Source organism: Scophthalmus maximus, chromosome 9, assembly GCF_022379125.1.
Source record: "Scophthalmus maximus strain ysfricsl-2021 chromosome 9, ASM2237912v1, whole genome shotgun sequence".
NCBI classification, from domain to species: Eukaryota; Metazoa; Chordata; class Actinopteri; order Pleuronectiformes; family Scophthalmidae; genus Scophthalmus; species Scophthalmus maximus.
In genome coordinates, this window is record NC_061523.1 from 12,063,919 (window position 1) to 12,086,544 (window position 22,626).

The window sequence follows — 22,626 nt, forward strand, 5'->3', positions numbered from 1 at the left end:
GAGTCGCTAGCAAAGTCAGATAATTTGTAAAGTCCTACTGACTCATGTGCTGGACCTGCTGCAACGAAAATGAAGGGACTGGTCATATCTTTATTATATATCCATTTGAGTTTAGTTTAGAAGTCACTGTCCAAACATCTATGGGATCAGGGGACATGGGCTGGTTGGAGTGAATAGAGCAAACATAAATACATGAACTTTGTCTCCATCTACATGCCAGCTATTGTATTACTCTGGAATTGTACATTTAATTTGATATATTTTTTGCTTTTGTTTTAGATAAGAGGCCACAAAGTCTGATATCAGGTGTCAGGATTGACAGATTGACAACTACCAGTATGATAGAGCAAGGCAGCATGAATCTGCAAAAAAAAAGAATCGTAGGACCAATTTGCAAAATTCCAAAGGTACTAAAACTTTAATAAATATTAAACTTTAAGTTCTTTTTCATATGTACAGATATCGTACAGAAAGATCCGCAGTTGCTGCAAGTGAGAGATGTACCAATAATAAAACTTTTAGAAAAGGAAATACACTGACCCGAAAAAAAGCGTCTATATGGATACAGTTAATACAAACAGGCTTAATATATATTTTGTACATAAATGAATGCATGATGGACATTGCTTTTAGCAAAACTGACAAAAAAAGCACCATACTTAACTGGCCATTAAAAATAGAAAAACAATAAATGCAATCAAAATATTTTTTTCTCTTGCTTTTGAGAGATATCAAAATATATCATCAAAATCTAGGACGTGCCAAGTGTTTAGCGATGTCCCTCACCAGACCTCCACTCTATATCGTGACTAACCCTAACCCTGAGAGATGAAAGACCCTGTGCAGTCGGACAAACGGTTTGCTTTGGAAAAGGCATCACAATCCAAGCAGTGTAAACTTTCACAATGCAAACGTCTGATTGTTTGTCATTACCACATTGACTTCAGGCCTCCAACAGCTCCAATTTGCAGTATATGTGTGTGTGTGTTGGGTATTCAGAGTGCTGGCCACTTAACAAGGAAACATTTTCATTTGGTGCTACAGCAGCTGTTATTAGGGAGCTGAGAGGTATTCATATCTGTTTGGGGGAAATGAGCTGCAGTCCTGGGCTGTAATATAATATCAGATAGAGATTTGGATTCTAGGTTGTAGATTTTGTTGCATCCATGCCAATAGAGATAATAGCATTTTGCAAACTACATTACATCTTATCTACATCATCCATTGAGTGTATCCTCAAACAAGACTGTAGGTGGTTTAGAGTGATAAAAGCTTGGCTTTGTAAAGTGCTGTTCAACTGGAGGTTTCATCCCATCTGTTTCTCATTATTGTGTTTACACAGGCGAAGGGATTTGCTTCATATCTGCAACAGCCTGTACACTAAAAGGCTTTTGGTTATTAAAAGCAACTGTTAAAACAATTGGCCATGACATTCTCCCTCTGCAGCAGTCCAGAAAGTCGTGATTGTCATGATAGTCATAGGACAGAGCGCTGATGTTTTTGTGGAAAGGTCTAATAGAAAGTATCATGGCAGTTCACAGAGGGTTTAAAAAATGCTTACAAGTCTGTAAAAAAAAAAAGTTCATCTCTATAAGAGAAATGAGAAGGCTTGTTCTATCAAGCTGCGTGGCCTCTCTTCATCCTGAGGAGAAAGTTACGCTTCTCCTCCAGAAGCTCCTGAATGCGTTTGTTCCTGGTTCTTTCTCGAAGGTTGACCCGCCGCTTTGGGATCAAGTTGTTCTGAGAGACGTCATTGTCTATGCTGACGATCCTGTTGTATAAGAGATCAATGGAGTTGTTCTCGCTGTTCTCCACGGCTCTTCCCGGAGGTATTACCGTAGAACGTGTGTTGGTTGTGATGGCTATTTTTTCTGTTGTCTGAGAGATGGTGGTGGGAGGCGAGGTGGTGACGGGGTCTGGGGTTATCGTGGGGACACTCACGGGGATGTACTCAGACAGGTCCAGCCAGGGTGAGGAGGCAAGATCTGTCATATCCTCGCTGATGATGGTCGGGATCACCATGGTGAGGCCGTCGTCCAGCACCATGGTGTCGCTGACCACTTCCACATTGTCGTAGGACACTGTGAAGTCATCACCACTGAGAATGGTCCCGCTAGTTACTGTGACATCACCGCTGCTTGTCATTGTGACATCACCAGACGCCAAGGTTCCACCGGGCATTGTGACATCATCAAACTTAAAAGTAGCATTGGGTGTTACGAGATCATCATCAACGCTGTGTGTTATCGTTTCAGTGTTATCATGGTACCACAGTGGAGGTTCATCTGTAGCTGTTGTGTTGTTACTGATGGACGTGACATTGACTCCTGACTTCGGAAAAGGTGATGGATCATGCACACTAGTGCTAGAGGGAATTGTAGAAGAAAAGTACTCTCTCGATGGTTGTATGCTTGTGTAGGGAGATGGAGTTGTGGTGTAATAAGACAATTTAAGTGTTTTCTTATTTGCATTAGTCTTTTTCGCTATGCCCTTATTGTGAATAACCTTGGCCTGTGAGTCTGGGCGATTTTTAGGTCCTGTTTTTTTTTTTTTTTGGAAGGTTGTCTTGGTTTGACTTTGCTTTATCAATTTAGTTTTTGGCTTCCTGCTTTTTTTGGGACTGTTTTTTGTTGAAACCTCCTCTTTGGGTTTTTTCTCAGGAGTATGCTTCACTAGAGTAGTCTTTTTGGGAGAAGTGTTTGCAGGGGTAGTCTTTGATGGAGTAGTCTTTTTGGGGGTCATTTTTTCTCGAGCAGTCTTTGCTGGAGTAATCTTTTTGGGAGTTATTTTTTCAGCAGGAGTCTTTTTGGGGGTAGTGTTTGCTTGAGTAGTTTTTCTGGGAGTAGTATTTGCTGGAGTAGTGTGTTTGGGAGTTGTGTTTGCTGGAGTAGTCTTTTTGGGAGTTGTGTTTGCTGGAGTAATCTTTTTGGGAGTTGTGTTTGCTGGAGTAATCTTTTTGGGAGTTGTGTTTGCTGGAGTAATCTTTTTGGGAGTTGTGTTTGCTGGAGTAGTGTGTTTGGGAGTTGTGTTTGCTGGAGTAGTCTTTTTGGGAGTTGTGTTTGCTGGAGTAGTGTGTTTGGGAGTTGTGTTTGCTGGAGTAGTGTGTTTGGGAGTTGTATTTTGGGGTGTATTCTTTTTGGGATAGGTACTCACAGAAGTATTCTTTTTTGGTGTAAGATTTTTCTTTTTTGGATTGATCTTTGGTGGAACACCTTTTCTCGTAGTATTTTTCAATGAATTATTCTTTTTAGGATTGATCTTTGGTGGAACATCTTTTCTGGTAGTATTTTTCAATGAATTATTCTTTTTAGGATTGATCTTTGGTGGAACATCTTTTCTGGTAGTATTTTTCAATGCAGTATTCTTTTTTGCATTGATCTTTGGTGGAATCACCTTTTGAGAGTTTTTCTTTGGTTGAATATTCTGTTTGGGCTTGGATTTCAGTGGGGAGTCAGTATTTGTGCTATATTCTGCTGGATTTGTGATTGTTGAACTGGTGGCTACAGCAAAGTCTATGGTAGTTATCGTACCAGATGTTGCTAGAGTATCTGTGGTGCTCTGTAACTGTTGATCTGCGCTTTCATCTATGTCTGGGATGGGCAGGAGCAGGGGATGAGCAGTAACACTGGGAGAGGTTGTAATAACTGAGGTGGTTGCCATGGAAAAGGTTATGGGGAGGATAGGATCACCGGTGGCAGCTGATAGATGACTTGCAAACACGTCTGCGGTGCTGAGTGAGGTGGGGGAGGAATGAGGAACAGGAGTGCTGAGTGTAGGAGGATGAGTGATGGTCCATGGGCTGGTGGTAGAAGCTGAAATGGTGGTGATGACAGGTTTCGTGGATTGGATGGTGGTGAAACCAGAGCTGAGGGTGCTGGTGGGTGGAGGAGCTGTAACACTGGGGCTGATGGAGGTGACGGAGGTGAGGGGGGTGGGTCTGGAGGTGGAGTTGGATAGAGGCTCTGTGATGGTGACATTGCTGCAGGACTTGCAGCACATGCGCTGGTAGTCCGGTAGAGAGCAATAGCGCTTCAGCACCTCCATACGACAGAACATGGAGCGGTCTCCATGACAACGCTGGCCTGTGAAGGAGAGAACAGAGAACTGAGACTGGGTGCAGCCAGGAGTAGAGACTATGTAGAGGTGTGTGTGTGTGTGTGATTGCTGTGATATATCTTTGTGTGTGTAATGTATAACAATAAAAGTATATTATCTTGCGGTATTTCCTTGTGTGAATGATAGTTTAAACACAGAGTGCATTATATGTGTGTGTGTCTTGGTTCCACACCATGCAGAGTACAGTGGTAAAGCCAGACCATTAGCAGAGGATGCAGCAAGGAAGAAGAGAAAAACCCAAACAACAAGAGCAGTAATGAGATTAGTCCAAAGCAACTCAAATGGAAAAGAAGGGTAGACAGTCTTGTGTTGTAAATAGAACTGTCCTTCATGTCTGAATTTGTCATCTACAACATTTGAAGTCTAATTTTCACTTCATCTTATTCATGCAGCTTTGTGTTGCATTTGCTTCAGGGCGCACCATTTTTCAAACTCTACCATTTGACGTGTACCCTTTTTGTACATGCCAGTAAAAAAAACAACTATTCTCCTAGAAATGTTTTGACTTTTTCTCTGACAAATAACTGAACATTCCTAGTGAGAGAAAGATCACACTTTTTAAAACATTTTTATTGATACAACTTTGCTGTTGAGAATGACAGGAACTGAAACAATGAGATGTACGCCCCCCCTGATCAATATATAGATATATTCTTTTCTTAAGAAAAATAATTCAACTGTATCGAAAGTTACAAGTTCACAGTTACTTTGGTAAAACACTTCATTACTTGGAAATCAACCAGTCAATCTGTTTATCGATTGGAAAAAAAAACTAAACATGAGGTACATAAATGATATTTGCTGTTTAAATAAAATACATAATTTCCATGATGATGTAAAAACTGGAATGGCACATTAAGTGTCATATGAAACATTTACAAAACATTAATAAAATTTCCCTGATAAATCAAAGTGCATATAGACGCAGTGCACGTAGTCCATCTGAATGTTTCTTCAACGTTAGCCAAACGTTAGTCAGCCCCACGCAGCAGGCCAGTGAAGCCACAAAACAGTTACCCATAGTATAGAATATTATAGAAGAAGATAACAGTCATGAACATTATTAAATACAGTCAACACCAATGTTATATACAGTATCGCACTGCTAGGTCTGGCTTGGTCTCATACAGTCCAACTCCAGCAGAAGGAAACCTTGGATAGCTCGCTACATAGTCACAACAGAAATATGTGATCACAATACAATGACAAGTCTGAAGTGTTTTTTTTTTTTCTAGATGCCATGTGTCCATACCCTTGGCCCTTTGTAAACCCTTCCCAGTAGTCAAGCATTGGTCCAACATCACCTTGGTAGGTTTGATGGTTGGCGGGTGTGAGTTTTTTAAGTTGGTTTGAAGCTGCCTCTATTCCGAGTGAAACTTTGAATGAGTAAAGCCATCTCTTTCACAGATAAATGCCATTACATTCAATCCAAGATAAGGCATTGTTCATGTGGTTAATGTTCATCAAACTAAAATGAGATCATCGGACACTCTCAAATCAAAGTTTATGAGGTATTTCTGTATCTGATTGCAATGTGTAAAAGCCCGAATGATGAAACACCCCTACACACACGCACGCAAGCGCACACACTTGCATACATATACGCAATCACAAAAACACACTTCTACAAACAAGACAACTATTTCTCATTCACTCACCCATTCAGTTAATCACTCAACTAAGCTTACATACAAGACAGACATGCTTCCATCAGCATATACACACAAAGACACACAGATGTCCTAACTCACTCACTCACTCACTCACACACAAACACGCACACACACACGCACGTACGCAAACACTGGCACACACGCACACACACTTTTACAAAGAAGACAACTATTTCTAATTCACTCACCCATTCAGTTAATCACTCATCTAAGCTTACATACAGGACAAAGACACACAGATGCACTAACTCACACTCAAACACACACACACACACACACACGCACACACGCACACACGCACACACAGACAGACAAACAAGTGATGAATGCAAATGTGCATGACAAAATGTGATCCTATCCTTAAAGAAAACAAGAAGCGACAGTAAACCACTGATCCATCTGAGATAATGGAGAGGCAACTAACTGACCATGTCCTGCATAATATAGGTCTAACCCCGTTCCCCCGAAACACTTTACCTTTATTAAATATTCATCTGTATTCATGTAAAATCAATAAAAAAATACACATAACAGTCAAGGATCTAAGCGATCAATAGCAGTCCAAAGGTTTTAGGCAAATAAGCTACAGCTTATTCATGGTAAAACATTATTAATATTATTGTTACTCATATAGATTTAGATTTATAGGTATAATATAAATACAAATATATTTATAGATGTATTTGTTTAAAGTCTGCAAGCACAAATAAGCTGCATTTATTGAACTTTAGTATAACAGTCAAAGAGAGGATGGCTGATGGTGAAGTGAAATGGGAAGCAACCTCAATCGGTCAGACTACCCTGTTTTTTTTCTTCTTTCAATTAGCCTTTACTTCAAGATTTATGTTCCCTCTCGCCAAAATCAAAAGGTTTACTTATGTCACTTCCTGTCCCTGTGCTGAGTTCCTGTCAATCTGAGAATGGAACGTAGAATGAGACACCATTCTCATCCCAATGGAACCAGGATGTCAGATGAACACTTTAGCAAAGATGTCCTCATTGTGACAAGATCACATTCACAATAAAGCTTTCATATTTTTTTTTATAACTTTTTTTCTATATGGATATTTATATACCTTCGGTTTTATTTTCTGTTCCTCCCCACAATGACAGTGCGCTACAAAAAGAAAAAAGCGCAGCTGCATCTCAGGAGTTGTAACCCATGACAACACGCCGCTAGCTTGCGCAAAACATGGCCGCCAAATGCAGAGGGGGTGCCTCACACATGAACGGCTCTGTGACGCGTGTCAGTTGGTGTCATTGAAAACCTGTTCACCTTGCCACTTCGAATCCTTTTCACATCAAATTTTTTGTTGATCTTTTGAGTTTTCGACTGGCCAGCGGTTACAACACAATGCTCCACAAAGGAGAGAGAGGGATAGAGAGAGAGACAGAGCAAGAGAGAACCAACTAGCACACACAGGAGCCAGAGACCTCTCCCCAGTCAGAGCTGCCTCAGACACAGAGAGAGAGAGAGAGACAACATCCCCCCCCCACCAAAAGAGAAGCAAAAGCTTTGCCGCTCGCTCACGGGCGTGGGCACAGGCACGGGGCGTGGGGGAGGGGCGGGTCAGGGGGCCAGCCGGGGCCAGCCCTGCAGAGACAGGAGGACAGAGATGGGCAGGGCCCAGCAGAGGACAGACATGCAGCCACGGCTGCTGCTGTGGAGGCCAGGCTGGGAATTATAGAGGGAGGTTTTACGTAGGGAGATCTTCGGGTAGTTGGGGTTGGGGCGAGACAGCCACTGGATGAGGATGTTGCCATTCTTGTTGAGGTCTGATGAGCCCTCTGCAGAGAAATGAGGAGAGAGAGTGATGGAGTAAAGTGAAAGGTTAAAGTTTTTTGTTGTTGTTGTTTGGTCACCAATCAAACAAATCCCATCACCTATCCTTCTTCCCCTCTGTGTTGATGCCATTTTTCCTGTTATATAGCTGAGGGCCAGGTCAAATCTTATTCCACAGTCTGACAGTATCACATACATTCACACAAACATTCAAACCCAAGACTTATAATCTTTATGGCTGTGCTATTCTGTCAAATCAGTTCTAGAGGCCGTAGATTTCCTGTGCAGTATATCGGGTTCAGTTCAGGTTTTTCAACTTTCCCACAGTATGAGGAGCCTTGGCAGACTATGTATGAGTGGGGGTTTCTCAGCACTCACTGGGACATGGATCCAAGCGACACACTCTGATGGTGTCAGGCTTACTGTCCAGACACAGGCCGATGGTGTTGTCCCTGGTGTGGCACAGAGCCTGCCTCTGCTGGGTCCCATTTCCACATGTCAGTGAGCACTGGAGATAAAGAACATCGACACAAACCAAAACATTTCAACAAATAACTCGGTCAATATGGATACACACGTATTGATCACGAAATATAAAGCAGTCAAAAGGCATGTAAAGCACAGCTTTTGTGCTGGTTTTACCTTCGAATAGTTACAGTCAAGATCACATAATATGTTTCTCAGATGTTTGTCAGACCTGCCAAGAATACAGTTCTGAGGAAATCTTGTGATATTTAAAGCACTGAATATCTGACGAAAATTCCACATGTTGGGCTTCAATGCAAAAGCATCGCTACAACTATTTTCCTGCAAAACGCCCATATTGCTCGGAGACTATTTTCTACTTTTCATTTTCATGCCGGCACACCTGTGACCACGGTCCGACTCTCCACTGGGTGGGACAGGGTTGTCGGTTGCAGGGTCTGCGGGACTCGGGCCGGTCATCGTTGCAGTGTTTATTGTGAATAGTGCGTGTGGTGTTGTCATCTGAAGGCTGGACACAGCTGACCGAGCGTATTTGCATGCCCGTCTTTCCACATGGTTTGCTGCAGTTCTGCCACTCCTCTGTCACCCAACTGAAGGAAGAGCAAGGGAAAAGAGAAAACATTTCAACATGTGACAAAAAAGCTGCGGTGAACAACGTCATTGGGGGGAAAAAAGGACTGACTGAATGCAGAAAAAGCCTAACTTAGTGTAGTCAGATTCCTCATGTTATAATTCTTTTTACAGCTGGTGACATAATTCAATGCATACATGGGTGGAGGGCAGGGCTTCTGGTTGCAGTCTCTGGTGTCGCCTCTAGGTTTCATGTTGGACTTGTTACAGAAGCTCTTGTGGACCATCTTACTGTCAACTTTTCTTCTGCAGCCGTATCGCAGATACTGCTTCCCTGCAGCGAGAGGAGAGAGAGAATTTAACAAATATACCTGACAGAGCTCAGATGCTCAGTACCGAGATAAGTATTTCCCTTGCTCTACTGTACCTCCACCACAGAGCTTGGAGCAGTAGGACCATCTCTTTGGGGCCCACTCATAGGCACTGTCTTCCACCAGCATGTTGTTCTGAATGGCAGAGTCACTGTCCATGTTCATCATGTACTTATAAGACAAATTCACATCCTCATCCCCATGTAATTTCATCTGTAACCAGAGAGATCACCATAAAATGAGCGTAATGTAGATCATTTAATGTGCAGAAATGTTTGTGTTCAACCAAATTCGCCACTGTCCTCGTTTATCTACCATGATAAGAATCCCATGTCTGAGAGGGCCAGTGGTCTGAAGGGTCTCCTTGTCGTTGTCGTTCTCATATTCCCACTCCACGCCCTTTTCAATGAGCGAGTGGGATTCTGGATATTCATTTTCCCCGTTCAAGAAAAAGAGTCCTGACGCCACATTCTTCACCGCTGTAGATGTGTGAGAAATATAATTATACTTGTATGACCCACACATTCAAGCATATAGACATAGACACATGGTAGAGGAAAAACAATGTCAATGAGTGTCAAATACCTAATGTGTGTGAAGTTGCTTTCAGCTCTTGGATCAGTAGGTGTCTCGCTCCTCTGGGGATTTCAAGAACTTTGAGGAAACCTGAAATGAAACGCACATCTGGTTTGCGACTTCAACATCATCAAAAGCTAATTTTGTGTCGTTTCCTCACAAAAAGGCCCAGCTTATCCATGAAAGAGCTGTTGCTCATTTGAACCAACCACTTGCTCATGAGTCCCCCGTAGTCGTGGACATTTTCATCCAGACTAAATGGGAATTTGGGTGCTTTGATGTGAGTCTGTCCTTACGACAAGAGTTAGAGTATATGGTGATTAACAAGAGCTCACAGACTGAGATTTGATGTAACTTCTTGGTAATGTCTGACTCACATGGAAATGTGTGTGCCAACTCAAATCTCACAGGGGTTTGGACAGTGTTACAAATCATCCTCTAGAGGGTGATGTTTAGCTAAAAATAAGTAAGTACAGAGGAAACGGGTCCAGCTTATCAACAATGAACAACTGGCCCGAACAGTATTTATCCTGTGATTACCAGCACGGCAGACTGTTGCCTCACAAATGGAGCCAGGTCGAGTCCGTCCTACATGTAGATAAGCACTGTTGTGATTGCCTGTGTGCATTTACCTTGTTTTTTGGCCGTGCGTGTGATGGTGTCTTTGAAGGTTTTGCAGCTGGAGTTGTCCCCTCCACACACTCCACACTTGTCTTCCTGCTTTGAGGAGCCGACTGTGCCATCACATCCCACTCTCTGCTCATTGGGACACAGGAACATTAACAAAAAATGCAGTGCATCGGAACACATCCGTCTCTCTCGCTCTCACACACTCACCTCGCACTCGCCACGCACGCACACACTGTGTGGGTCCTTGTATGAGCAGCGTGTGCCGTCCAGGACCATTCTCTGCATGAAGACCACATCTCGAGTCTCCTTGGATTGGCAGTGCAGGTGGCAGCGTTTGTTAGCTGGAAAACAAACAGAAAAACACACATGAAAAAGAATAGTTTCCCTCCTCATGGTTACTTTTTACATTCTGAATGAGCTCTCCACAAGTCAGCATTACGCTGCGTCTCATCGTGTCTGTCTGTGTGAGTCATACTACAACAACATGGAGACAAAAACCTGGCAGTTCACCCCGGTGAGAATGAACACGCCTACTTCATCACGTTTATCACAGATCAACTTAATCCAGAAAACCTTGTCTTGTGGTGCTTTTACACCAACAAACAAGTGGCTGAATCGCTGTAACGTAAACCCCACATTTCCGTCAGGTGCTGAGGATGACAGAAGCCTTTCATAGACATCCTTCTCAGAGATCTGAATGTTGCCTCTCCTGTGTGAAATGACCGATAATAAACAAAGATAATTGAAGACAATTGCCTTTTCAGTGCTGCTCCGCAGTTTAACATTTCAACATGCAAATACTTTTACAGTTTTAAAAGAAACGAATGTTTACAGCAGAAATAGACAACTTTCTGTGTTACACTTGTCTTTAGAACGTTAAAAATTGGACAGTGTAATGGCGATAGTAAAAAGACACCATCAGTGATTCTATTGGTCCCCTTTAAGCCTTGCTTTCACCATGTTATTCTTTAAGCCACCTGCGGATTTCGCGGAAAAATGACGACACGATCTACAGCACAAAGGAACTGCGTCACCCATAGCCCAACCAAAACAAGGAAGAGAATGGTGTTCTCCCAGTATCTATCCCCAGTGATGGAATTGGCAGACGGTGGAACGGCGGAATGAACACAATCAACTCAACCTCGCAAGAGGGAAAGAATCCGGCTGACGGATGAACAAAAGCAGGTGAGAAAAAGAGATAGAACAACAATGATGTTTACTCCGTGAAGAGAGCTCCGGTAATTGAGAGGTTTCAAACACGACATGCAGTTTGTCTTCTTTCTGCTAGATCAGTAACACAACCTGCCTACTTATTAATACTACTGGACGTGCAGCTCAATGTAAGTTGTTTCAATTGGGATGTTAAACAGTTGTTTTCTAGTTAACGCTATAGCAGCCTATAGGAAAACTAAGAAGGAACTTTAGTGTACATACTTATTTCTTCTCCTCCGTTATCTCTAAAGTGGTGTTGACAACTTCTTCAGTAGCTCTGAGGAAGAGTTCTTTTTCTTGCTACTGCAGCGTCTTCACGACAGTGACCAAACAATAATGCCACCAGGAACCACTAGCGGCACAGAAGTTGTCAGTCGCTTAATTAATAATTTCATTTGGAGCCATATTTTGTACTCTGGGGGGAATTATGGGGGACATCTGATCTCATCTGTGTGAAAACACCAAAAACGGCAAACAATTTTAGGCTTTAGAATTAATGCGACAGCAGAGGGCTGGATAAATCCCTCCGACCAGTTGGTTGAACGGCCACACAAACGTTTCATGTTTCTTTGCTGAAGAGTACTTTCTGGAATATTTGCTGATTTGGGTTTAAACCCAAATAGACACAAACGCCAACAGTGTGTCAAACGTCTCTAAACAAATACTACAATTTCACACTCGGAGCAGACTCTTTTTCCCACCTCACACTATCTGGAACTCAGGAGATGACAGACCATGAATGGAATTCAATTTCACCTCCCTGTTCACTTTTTTTTCCTCACTCACTCACTCACTCACTCACTCACTCACTCACTCACTCACTCACTCACTCACTCTCACACTCTCACACACACACACACACACACACACACACACACACACACACACACACACACACACACACACACACACGGCAGAGAGAAGTAATCTGAGACTATGAACGCCTTGCTGAAAAATATGGCATTTGGGAATGATAAGAACAGAGAAAAACAATTTAGCAAGACGCCTCTTAGTCGAGTGTGGGGCGACAGCTCAGCACTTTTCTTAACGGCTGCCCTTTAGTTGGTTGATAATTTAATACATATCAGGAAGACAATGACACCTCCACTTAGGGACAGGGTAGGTCTGACACCCCTCCTCCCTCCAAATCTGAGAGCAGCTACATGGATGGAGAAAAATGTGGAGGAAGAGGGGTTAGTTAGGTTCAAATGACATCAGCAGATGGGATTTTCAAAGACGTGGTGTGTTTTTATGGAAGGGCGTAGACGTACCTCAAAGCTAAACTCAGACTCTGCAGGACAGCCAGATGTCAATGGCCAAAACAAAACACATCCTACACAATATATATATATATATAAAACCCTCAAAACCACAACACATTAAAGAAGTATGCGTTTGTTTCCTCCCTTTGGCGTCCATTCATGCAACTTCCACAGTGTATCGTCACTTGTGGTTTGCAGATCCCAGATTGTTTTTTCTTTCTTGACGGCCTCTTTCTACGTCCAATATCTCCTCTCCAAACCTCTCTCCACTTTCTGTTTGTGGGCGTATACTCACGGTCTGGGTGTTCATAAGGCAGCCAGTGGTGCTTGTTGCTGTGGACTTCAAAGCGAGGGTCCGAAGTGTGGCACTGCTCCTCTCGAGTGTCACTGTAGATGTCCTCACATTCGTTGGAGTTGCATATCTGAAACTGGTAAGTTGCCCCCACACAGGTACGGCCCCCGTTGGCTGGTCTGAGTAGGCGGCAGGACAACACCACACGTGAATATTTTCATGCATCCGAATTTTTGATATGTTTCACTTCTATAATTCACTGATTCCCTGATGATGTTTTCATTAGGGGCTAGAAATGATAAATTCAGCACAATAACACAAATTGTTGCAATCTATGTTAATGGTTAATTGGCGCTATCAAGAGCAAGTGCAACGGAAAGCAAAGGCTGACTTTTTAAAATTCATATGGAGGTATGTCTGCTAAAAAAGTTCAGATGAATTTTGCCTAGTTAAGCACAGACTGAAAACTTGCAATGTCACTCTCATACCTTGGATTGTCACAGTCACGAGTGCGGAACTGTACTCCTCCGCCACAGGTGCGGGAGCACTGTCCGAACTCACTCCACGAACCCCAGTTTCCATCCTGCTTTATGATGTCCGGGGTCAGCCAGATGCAGTGACCTTTAAAGCAGTGCTGCAGTGGGCCAAGAACAGAAGACAGTTGTGGTTTCATGTGGCCATCAAAAGATTTTTTCTCAGACATAATGTATGTTGAAGTACAGCAGTGTATAATTACCTTGCCATTTCCACACATGGTGCCATCAATGGGTGGTCCTTTCTTGGTCTTGCAGAAGAAGGGATTGTCTGGGTGGCTACACCACAGCTGCTTACATGGGTCAAATGTGCGATACTGCGGGGCAGAAAGAGAGACTCCCTCTTACAATCTAAAGCCCTCACATACAGTGGACACACTGAGTAACAGACTGACCTCCAGTAATACAAATCAACCATCATAAGACAGCTGGAATGAGACTAAACACTGACACTGGGAAACAAAGAGAGATGAGAAGAGAGATATCACAACAACAACAACAACAACAGTGTTATACCCAACAACAAGATGACCCCGACCCCGTACTGTGTCACTGCACTGTACACTATGCTCCACTGAGAAACACACAGCCATTCATGCAAACTAAACCAAAGGATGGAAGAGAGAGACAACACTCTCAAAATGACACAGCCGTGATTTTATTAGGTCACAAGGGAGGTCAGAGGGCAGAGGGCATAAGGTCAAAAGGCCAAAAGGTGAGGTCTCAGTGACCTCTAATATGCCCCTGGACACGGATCAAGGACCAAATTCTCTCTTGTCAGATATAAACCATTGATGAGGATGCCACCAAAGTAACCTGCAGTCCAGTGTCTGCGGGGCTGGGCCCTCCTCCCTCCTTTTCACAGATTTCCCTACCCACCTTGACCCCAGAGGACCTTTGCAGGTCACAGGGCGAGTCACAATCAATGGCTAGACTGTGGTAGGTAATAACCAGTGACATCAGACTGGAGGATCCTAAAAGCTGAAGTGAAACATGGAAAAACAGCCTCTGTTCTGGCTCTTTCTCCCTTCCCCTCGGCTGGGAAAGACATCTTTCCAACCTTTTCCACTCGTTTATAGTCACGAGTGTGCCAATATAATGAGGATTTTCCTGCCAGCACTGCAGTGATTTAACAAAGATTTGCGGGAAAAGAGTCGGGGTATGGTACAGTTTAACTGCTGAACTGCACCAAAGCCACTGAACCAGTGAACCAGTAGAGTCAGTGTGTTTTTTGGTATTTTAAAGCCACATTCTCTCGAAATGTGAGCATTTTAGAATCCTGCAGACGAACGTCCAAAATATGACGATGGGTAGAACAGAGAAACAAAGTACAGGAACAGAAAAGTAAGGAGCAACATTACAAACAAGTACAACTTCAGAGGACAAAGAGAAAAAAAAACACAACGTCTGAGAAAACAAATGACGGGCCACATGTCTTCCGGGAGGGTGGGGTTACCTTACCTGCGTTCCTGACTGGCCCGCCTTTTGTAGCTGAGGGGAATGGGTTTGACAAGAGAATAGAGGGTAATCTAGCAATGTGTGCAAAGCCCCGGAACAAACCCTTTGTCATTCAAGCAACAGCTTCCCAACAGCGTGCCACAGTGGCTTCACAGTCATAGATCGGGTGGGAGTGACAGAAGTAAGGTAAAGATACCTGGCGAGATGCAGCAGCTGGGTGAAGCCCGACGACTGTGTGACGTTTGTGTTTTACAAAAATACTATTTGTGACAGGTTCATGTAAATGCACTGTGCTATCAAGGTAAGTGTAGTGTAAAAATAGATATTATAAATTATAATTAACATTAATTTCAGAGGGCAAAAAAAGGAAAGAAATCGCTATCAAAACCAATTACCGGCTTTTAAGCGAGATGTCAATCCCACCAGTGGCCGGGAGAGGAAAGTAGAAGACATCAGAAGAATGTGAATAGCTGTGTATGTGTGACTCTCATGTCATTACAGTGGAGATCAGAAGTAGGTGTCAGTGCTGGCTTCAGTTAGTATAGGAAGAGTTAGAGATCAGAATGTATCTGTCCTAAAAAAAATCAAATAAGAATGATGCTCGATCAAAAGACACATGAGCTGCCTACCTCTACTCTGAATAACTGCATCACTTCATTAGATAAAACGATGCTAATTCTTGCAGAGGCTGACCTCAGTATGTCCCTCACAATATTAGTGCAGGTCAAACGTGTTCCTATAACCTAGCTAGATTAGTGAAGTCAGACTATGGGGATCTCTTACCGCGGTGCACATTGTGTAGCCCACACCAAAGTCAAAGCGGCACTGTTCATTCATGGAGTAGTGCAAACCAGGCAGCTGAGGAAGTGAGGGCCAGTTGTGGTCAAATGGGTCGTCACGGAGACAGTCATAGGAACTGTAAGGGCATTCAGAAAACATTTATTAGACATTTATTTTCTTCCATTTACTCAAGTCATTGTTCAGTTTTGATATTTGGATTGCAACTATCACTGATTTCTATTAGCGATAAACCTAATGTATTGTAATGTAATCTAAATCTGATTATTATTATAGAGCGTGAAGAAAACCTGCAATTATTCTCGTTTGAGAAGATGTTGCCAATAGATATTTTCCCACAGAAAAAGTTTAAACTAACTCTCACTTTGGCTTTTAACACACTTATTAACCAAAAGCTCTTGTCTATTAAGTGTTACATGAAACATTCACGTTTTACAAAACACCCATCACACCATTCTGTTAGTAAGTCTATGTAATATTCAAACTTTCAGGATAATAGCGTCTAATCTTAGAAAAATATTGATGACAGTGTGGACCTTTAAAAACCCACATGAAAAAAACAAGTGTGTGTGTGTGTGTGTGTGTGTGTGTTTTATAAAGTGTGTGTGTGTCTCACTGAAGGTAGCGTTCCAGCTCTTGCATGCTGCATCTGGACCAGTGAAAGCGGTGGAAGGCAGCTTGCACCAGTGGAGCCATGATGCTGCCCATGTGCACCTCATCTCCACAGCGGTTGCCCTGGCCGTCGTGCTCCATTCCAAGCCTGCATGGTGGGGGGGGGTCAATAGAGTCCTTAAACTAATTGTCTTGTTGTCTTTTGCTGTAGAATGTAAGAAAGCCGGGATACATCATTATGGCCGGGCACTTACACATGTCCAGTCTCGTGTGCCACCACAAAGGCAGAGGAAAAACCGTCCTCGTGGTTCAAAGTGCAGCTCCTCACCGGATGACACATGCCCGTCACTGGGGCGTAGCCTAGGCAACCAGGAGGAGAGGCACAGTCTTCAAAAACGACTCACTCTTCTTTTGCTTACGTTTCTACTGACACCTTGAGGGACTGCAGTGTTCATTGATGAACACACGTGGTAGACACTAACACATTTGAGTATGTGCATATGTCAATCATGTCTGTCGAAATACCTCAATGATCAGTGAAATGAAAATTTGTGTGAACTATACTTATCTTACACATTCATTCCTTTCTTAGTTGGATACAGCCCTAGATCCTAACCCTAAACCGATGCCTCCCGACCCCACATATGCCAATCTTGAACTCCCTTTGTGCTTGTCTGTCCGGTACTGCCTTTAATTGTGGAGCTGTGGCTGGCCCTGCTCTGTCTATTGATTTTCTGCTGCTGAAGGCTGAGCCCAAGGGCAGCTGAAGGGCTTCTGGATAGCTAGGCCACTGCCCATTGAGGCCATTCCCCTGGGCCTGCCTGTTAGTCTGCACACTGCTGCACAGAAAACAACCAAAGCCATGGTGAGCAATGAAGCTGTACGAGGCAAAGAAAGGACGAGGGGAGTTTTCTGTTTGTACTTGCAAGTTTTAGACTGGTCCTGAATAGGTTTGAAACGCAACTTGGATGTATTTAATATATGAACGCTTTATTGTGTATATGTCCTTTATTACCCTGCATTCCCGTGGGGCCAAATTCCTGTCGCGTGAGGAAAATGGCGTGGTCGTGATACTCAGCGTCTCCTGTGTCCTGTTTCTGCTGCAGGAAGGCCCAGCGACACACATTTTCCAGACTCTGAGATGGGTTCCCCAGTTCAATGAGACTCATGGACTGGAAAGAAAGACACACACACACACGCACACACGAAAAAGGCAGAGAGAAGAATGTGTAAAGCTTAAACAAAAACAAAGAACTAAACCTGCTGGTACAAGATAATTTCAATCAACCCTGTAGAGGGCAGTGTCACAATGTTATATATTGTGAGCATATCTTGCGAACTGCTGAGGTGTACAACATATTCTCACACACACACACACACACACACACACACAAACACACACACACACACACACAAAACAGAGATCCCTAACAGTGATAGTAATAGTCAAAAACATGTCAAATTAGAAAAAATACTTTGGATCTAATGCATAATAATACTGACACCCAGATGCCAGCAGTTCTCTCCCTTCATCTTCACCTCTCATTAGGATCTCCTCTCACCTCTCCTACCCTCTCTTCACCACGTTCTGCAGTGCAAGTCTTTCCATCTTTCTCTTCCATTGCTTCCATTTTCGCCTCACTTTTTTACATGTCCTCGCTGTTTGCACGCACGCACAATTCACAGCTGAATCAAACACCAGCGTGTGTCGTGTGCGTGCGCTGCAGCAAAGACATATGGCCTACCTCTGCACAGATGATGGATTGTGACGTCTGCACTCTGCACAAACACCCCTTACACAGGCTGCCCTGTAAATGTGTGTGTGCCTTTCTCATGTTCATCAGGTGGCTGAGTGTGTTTATTTTTATGATCTTTCAGAATGTGTTTGTACTGGTGTGTATCATGAGTACATGTTATGGTGTGAGTGTGTGTGTGTGTGTGTGTGTGTGAAGCGTGGGTGCGCCTGCATTCAGGGTCACAGAGCCAATCTGCAGGCTGTCTGGGTGCAGCTCTGTTGCCACGGTAATTGGGGATGATAGACAGCCAGAGCTTTGGCTGAAGCTGCATAAGGGCTGGGCCAGAATGACCAATGTAGAAGTGTGTGTGTGTATGTGAGTGTTTTCCCAGGCTCCACTGGGACTACAGTAAATGCAGAAAGGATAGGAAGAGATTAGGCTACAGCATCATATCACAAAGCACCTTTCCAGCAATAAAATAATTTGTATCATCCTGTGGGGTAACCCCTGCCCCAACCCTCCATTCCTGCCATCTCTAGCTTTATCCGTTTTTCCTTCTCTCCAACTCGCTCTCTTCCTCTCTCCAGCACAGACAGGCAGATAGAGTTACAGGCGAGAAGAAAACGATGCTACCCCCATCGTCCGGTCTCTCTGTTTATGAATGAGGGAGGGCTATCATTGATTGTTTATCTTTGCCCGGACTTCCCATGATTCTGTGCTGCAGCCTACAGGGAGGAAGGCTGATTGCATAACAGGCAGAGTTTCAGTGTGCTTTGTTGCTGAACTGTGAAGGCGTGCGACTTGAAAACACTCCCCTGGGATGCTGCATGCTTTTAGTTCCTCTTTTGCTCAGTCCACTGGAATAACAGGCTCCGGGCATCAGTGCGTGCTGATGAGAGTGTGTGTGTGTGTTTGTTTATGAATGTGTGTACAACTTGGCTGTAGTTACTGTTGGTTATTAAAGCGATTGTAGCAAAAATCCTAGTGTCAAAGATGGTGCCAGTAGAGAGAGAAGGCATGCACTCTCCAGGAACTTCAGCTCACTGGACTTTTCAGTAGAACTTGTGTCTTAGTAAAGTCTCACCTTGCCGTAGCCCAGCATGATAATCCGCACCAGCACTACATTGATCTTCGCTCCCAAAGACTGGTCATGGTAGATCTCATTCACCTGGAGTCACAGAAATAAACACATAGAGGGAACACAAATATCACATGAGCCAACTTTAAAATTTGTGAAATTGTGAAGATGGTAATCCATTAATTAAAGTCATTGAGTGCTCTCTCACCACCAAGCATGTCAAGTCCCAATTGTGTATGTTAATAAAATGATGAAGGGAGATATCACACAAGCCACCTGCTGCACCTCGATGTCACTCAACTGTTTATGTATGAGTTTGTTTCAGTCTATTTCTTGGGCGGCACAGTGACTTCCCGGCGTCACTATCCTGAGGTAAGCTAGTCTACAGCTGAAAGCAGCGTCATATCAAATGGACAGAATCAGGCTTTTCATCAAACTCTGTCAGAAAACCAAATAAGTATATTTCCCAAAATGTCAAACTAATTCTTTAAGGAATAAAAAGAAAAGATGGTCTAGGTCTGTAGTTCTTTTCCGTGTTATTGGTCGATTAGAGTGGTTTTCCCAATTAACCAGACAGGAAGGTGAGGGGAGTGCAAGGAACTTGGTTTCCCATGAGCACAGATGGAGAGGAGATGGAGGAAAGGAGATGCAAAGGAAGGAAAGAAGAGCCTAATGAAAGGAAACAAGGTAATGTGTGACAAGGGAGATGCAAAGAGCACTACACTGGTGAGAAAACATGCAAACACAAAGCAAGAGCACAAGAGAGAGAGAGAGAGAGAGAGAGAGAGAGAGAGAGAGAGAGAGAGAGAGAGAGAGAGAGAGAGAGAGAGAGAGACAGAGGGAGAGAGAGACAGAGGTAAATTGGCAAGGGAGTTGAGACCTGCTGTCCTCAGTGGCTGTTTGCGGTGCCTAATGAGGCAAAAGGATGTAAAAACAGACAGCCATAATGAGATGGCTGATAGACATGCTGCGGAGGAGACATACAGTACGTACTGCGTACGTACACATGTACACACGTACACACACACACACGTACACACACACACACACACACACACACACACACACACACACACACACACACACACACACACACACACACACACACACACACACACACACACACACACACACACACACACACACACACACACACACACACACACAGGTAAAGGTAAAGAGAGGAGGAACAAAATTGCAGACATCCAGTGAGAGAAAGGTACCAGAGAGAGAGCTGAGGAATGCTATGAATAGAGACAGGGATGGCAGAGGGGAAGAGACGAGAGGCAGAGAGGAGAGAGGGAACACAGAGGCAAAGCGAGAAAAGAGAAAGCGCTCAGAAGGCAGTGGAAACGATGCTTAGGAAACAAACGCAGCAAGGAGCTGCAGAGAAAGGTTCGGGGTAACTTAACTCTAACTCCATACGTCCTATTGGGACAATCTTTGAGTCTGAATCCTAATATATTGACCACTGTCTGATTTTAATTAATTTGATTTAAACATGGCTGCAAAGCTGTTTGGAAATGTTTGATTTTCAGAAATGCATGGCCTTTGTGTTATGAGGATTATCTGTCTTGTAAATGATCAGATGTACTGATTACATTAGCAGTTTAAGTGGAAGTGGCATTTTACGCAAGGAAAGTCACATCTTGTGGGCAACCATGCTTTTCCGAAACTGGAACACGAGATATAATGATGATTGTAATTAATCGGTGACACCAACTGGGACGTTTTGACCTTCCACTGCGAATTAAACAGAGTACTCTGTGACAGGAAGGAAGGAGAAACATGTTAAGAGTGTGATCATCGGGCGTCGGTTAGCTCACTTAGTGGCGCCGGCGCCCGATGTGCGATGTCGAATCCAACCCCGGCCCTTTGCTGCGTGTCCTCCCCACTCTCTCCCCCCTTTCACGCTGATCACTTTCCTACCAATAAAGGCATAAAAATGCCCCAAAATATATCTTGAAGATTGTGATCATCGGGTATCGTAACCCAACACAACTGCATCGAAAAGAGCTTTGGAACCGAACCTCAAAAAAGTCAGGGGACTTGCAAGAGACAGATTAAAATATGAATAGTCAAATTTGATGTAGATGAAGATGAGGTTAATGGGATCCTCATCTTTGAATGTGTCTAATATATTAAACCCTCCCACCTGGTCATCATCCACATCGAGTAAACAGTAGTCGTCTCAAAGGCAAATTTTGTAAGTGATGCTTCTTGAGTAATTTTCTGAGCCGGGACAAAACTCCCCAAAAGCTCGTCAAAAAGCCCCCACAGGATAATTATACACTTATGTAATTGCGTAATTCCAGTAGATCTGTTTCGCAACTTAAACATAGTCCTGATGCATCATTTTATTATTTGTGAGGAACTTTTTGCACATTATGCACAGTGAAGATGTATGCGGGCCGCTTACCCTAGTAAATAATAAGAACAAAAGTAAAATGTACAAGTAAATCAACTTGTAAGATTACAAGTAAAGTCCTGCAACTACAGAGGCATTATCAACAAAATGTGCATAAAATATATCCACGAAAATTATACTCATTATGCAGAAAGATACTGGCACAGTTTACTGTTGTAGTTTGTCATATATAATGTTGTGTTGTTTAATCCATGACAGTGCATCATATTTTATTAATAAAAGCAAAGTACACATTAACTATAACTCAATTTAAATGTAGTTATTTGCTGTTAAACACTGAACACAATATACAACATATTCAAGGGCAGTGAACTATGACAAAATATATATATTAGATTGTGTAACTTTTAATATCTGATAATAAGCTTCAGGTCCTGACAGGAGGAGAAGGTTTGGAGTGTGGGACACAGGAGAAGGCAGGGTTTTTTCCCCCTGTTTTCTCTTCTTCAGTGACCTTCAGTTCCATGTTTTGGATGCTCCTGCCACATATTAAAAAAGTTAGAGTTCCTAGGCAACCATCAAACAAAGACATAGGGTTCTGTTGTCTTCTCAGTTTAACCTTGTCTGAGACTGTGTGTGTGTGTGTGTGTGTGTAAGAGAGAGAGAGGGAGAGAGCAAGGGGGACTGTGTCTGTCTGTCTGTCTGTCTGGTATTTCTGTCTCTCATTTGGTAAAATTTGTCTCACTCCCTCGTTATCCTGGCATGCTGAAGCATATGCGAGGAACTGACACACAATCACTCAGTGTGTGTGCGCGCGCATGTGTGTGCGTGACCATGTTTGTTTGTCTGAGATGACATGGACACTTGGGTGGGTCAGCGCACACTTGGCCTGATCCAGCCCGTTTCCTTGACAACTGGCCAATTAGGAGCGGTTGACTTCCAGGTGACCCCGACACCACCAAGTTCCACTCTAATGACACACACACACACACACACACACACACACACACACACACACACACACACACACACACACACACACACACACACACACACACACACACACACACAC

General features: G+C 43.3%; 1 protein-coding gene across 4 annotated transcripts in view; it reads right to left on the reverse strand.

Moving 5' to 3' along the window:
- Positions 1-394: 394 nt before the first annotated feature.
- Positions 395-22,626, reverse strand: part of LOC118319704 (A disintegrin and metalloproteinase with thrombospondin motifs 2-like) — a 123,334-nt gene continuing 101,102 nt past the window's right edge. For 2 of the 4 annotated variants that reach the window (XM_047334521.1, XM_047334518.1), the window contains 19 exons: positions 19,193-19,276; positions 17,388-17,544; positions 16,627-16,732; positions 16,377-16,520; positions 15,746-15,878; positions 14,966-14,995; positions 13,708-13,821; positions 13,460-13,605; positions 12,975-13,150; positions 10,413-10,546; positions 10,208-10,331; positions 9,585-9,665; positions 9,315-9,478; positions 9,056-9,212; positions 8,827-8,962; positions 8,441-8,648; positions 7,951-8,080; positions 7,491-7,577; positions 395-4,082 (listed from right to left, as the gene is read on the reverse strand). In XM_047334521.1, coding sequence (XP_047190477.1) covers positions 1,618-4,082; positions 7,491-7,577; positions 7,951-8,080; positions 8,441-8,648; positions 8,827-8,962; positions 9,056-9,212; positions 9,315-9,478; positions 9,585-9,665; positions 10,208-10,331; positions 10,413-10,546; positions 12,975-13,150; positions 13,460-13,605; positions 13,708-13,821; positions 14,966-14,995; positions 15,746-15,878; positions 16,377-16,520; positions 16,627-16,732; positions 17,388-17,544; positions 19,193-19,276 — 4,776 coding nt within the window. In that variant the 3' untranslated portion in view covers positions 395-1,617. The remainder of the gene's footprint in view (positions 4,083-7,490; positions 7,578-7,950; positions 8,081-8,440; positions 8,649-8,826; positions 8,963-9,055; positions 9,213-9,314; positions 9,479-9,584; positions 9,666-10,207; positions 10,332-10,412; positions 10,547-12,974; positions 13,151-13,459; positions 13,606-13,707; positions 13,822-14,965; positions 14,996-15,745; positions 15,879-16,376; positions 16,521-16,626; positions 16,733-17,387; positions 17,545-19,192; positions 19,277-22,626) is intronic. The other 2 variants (XM_047334520.1, XM_047334519.1) reach the window with 2 other exon arrangements.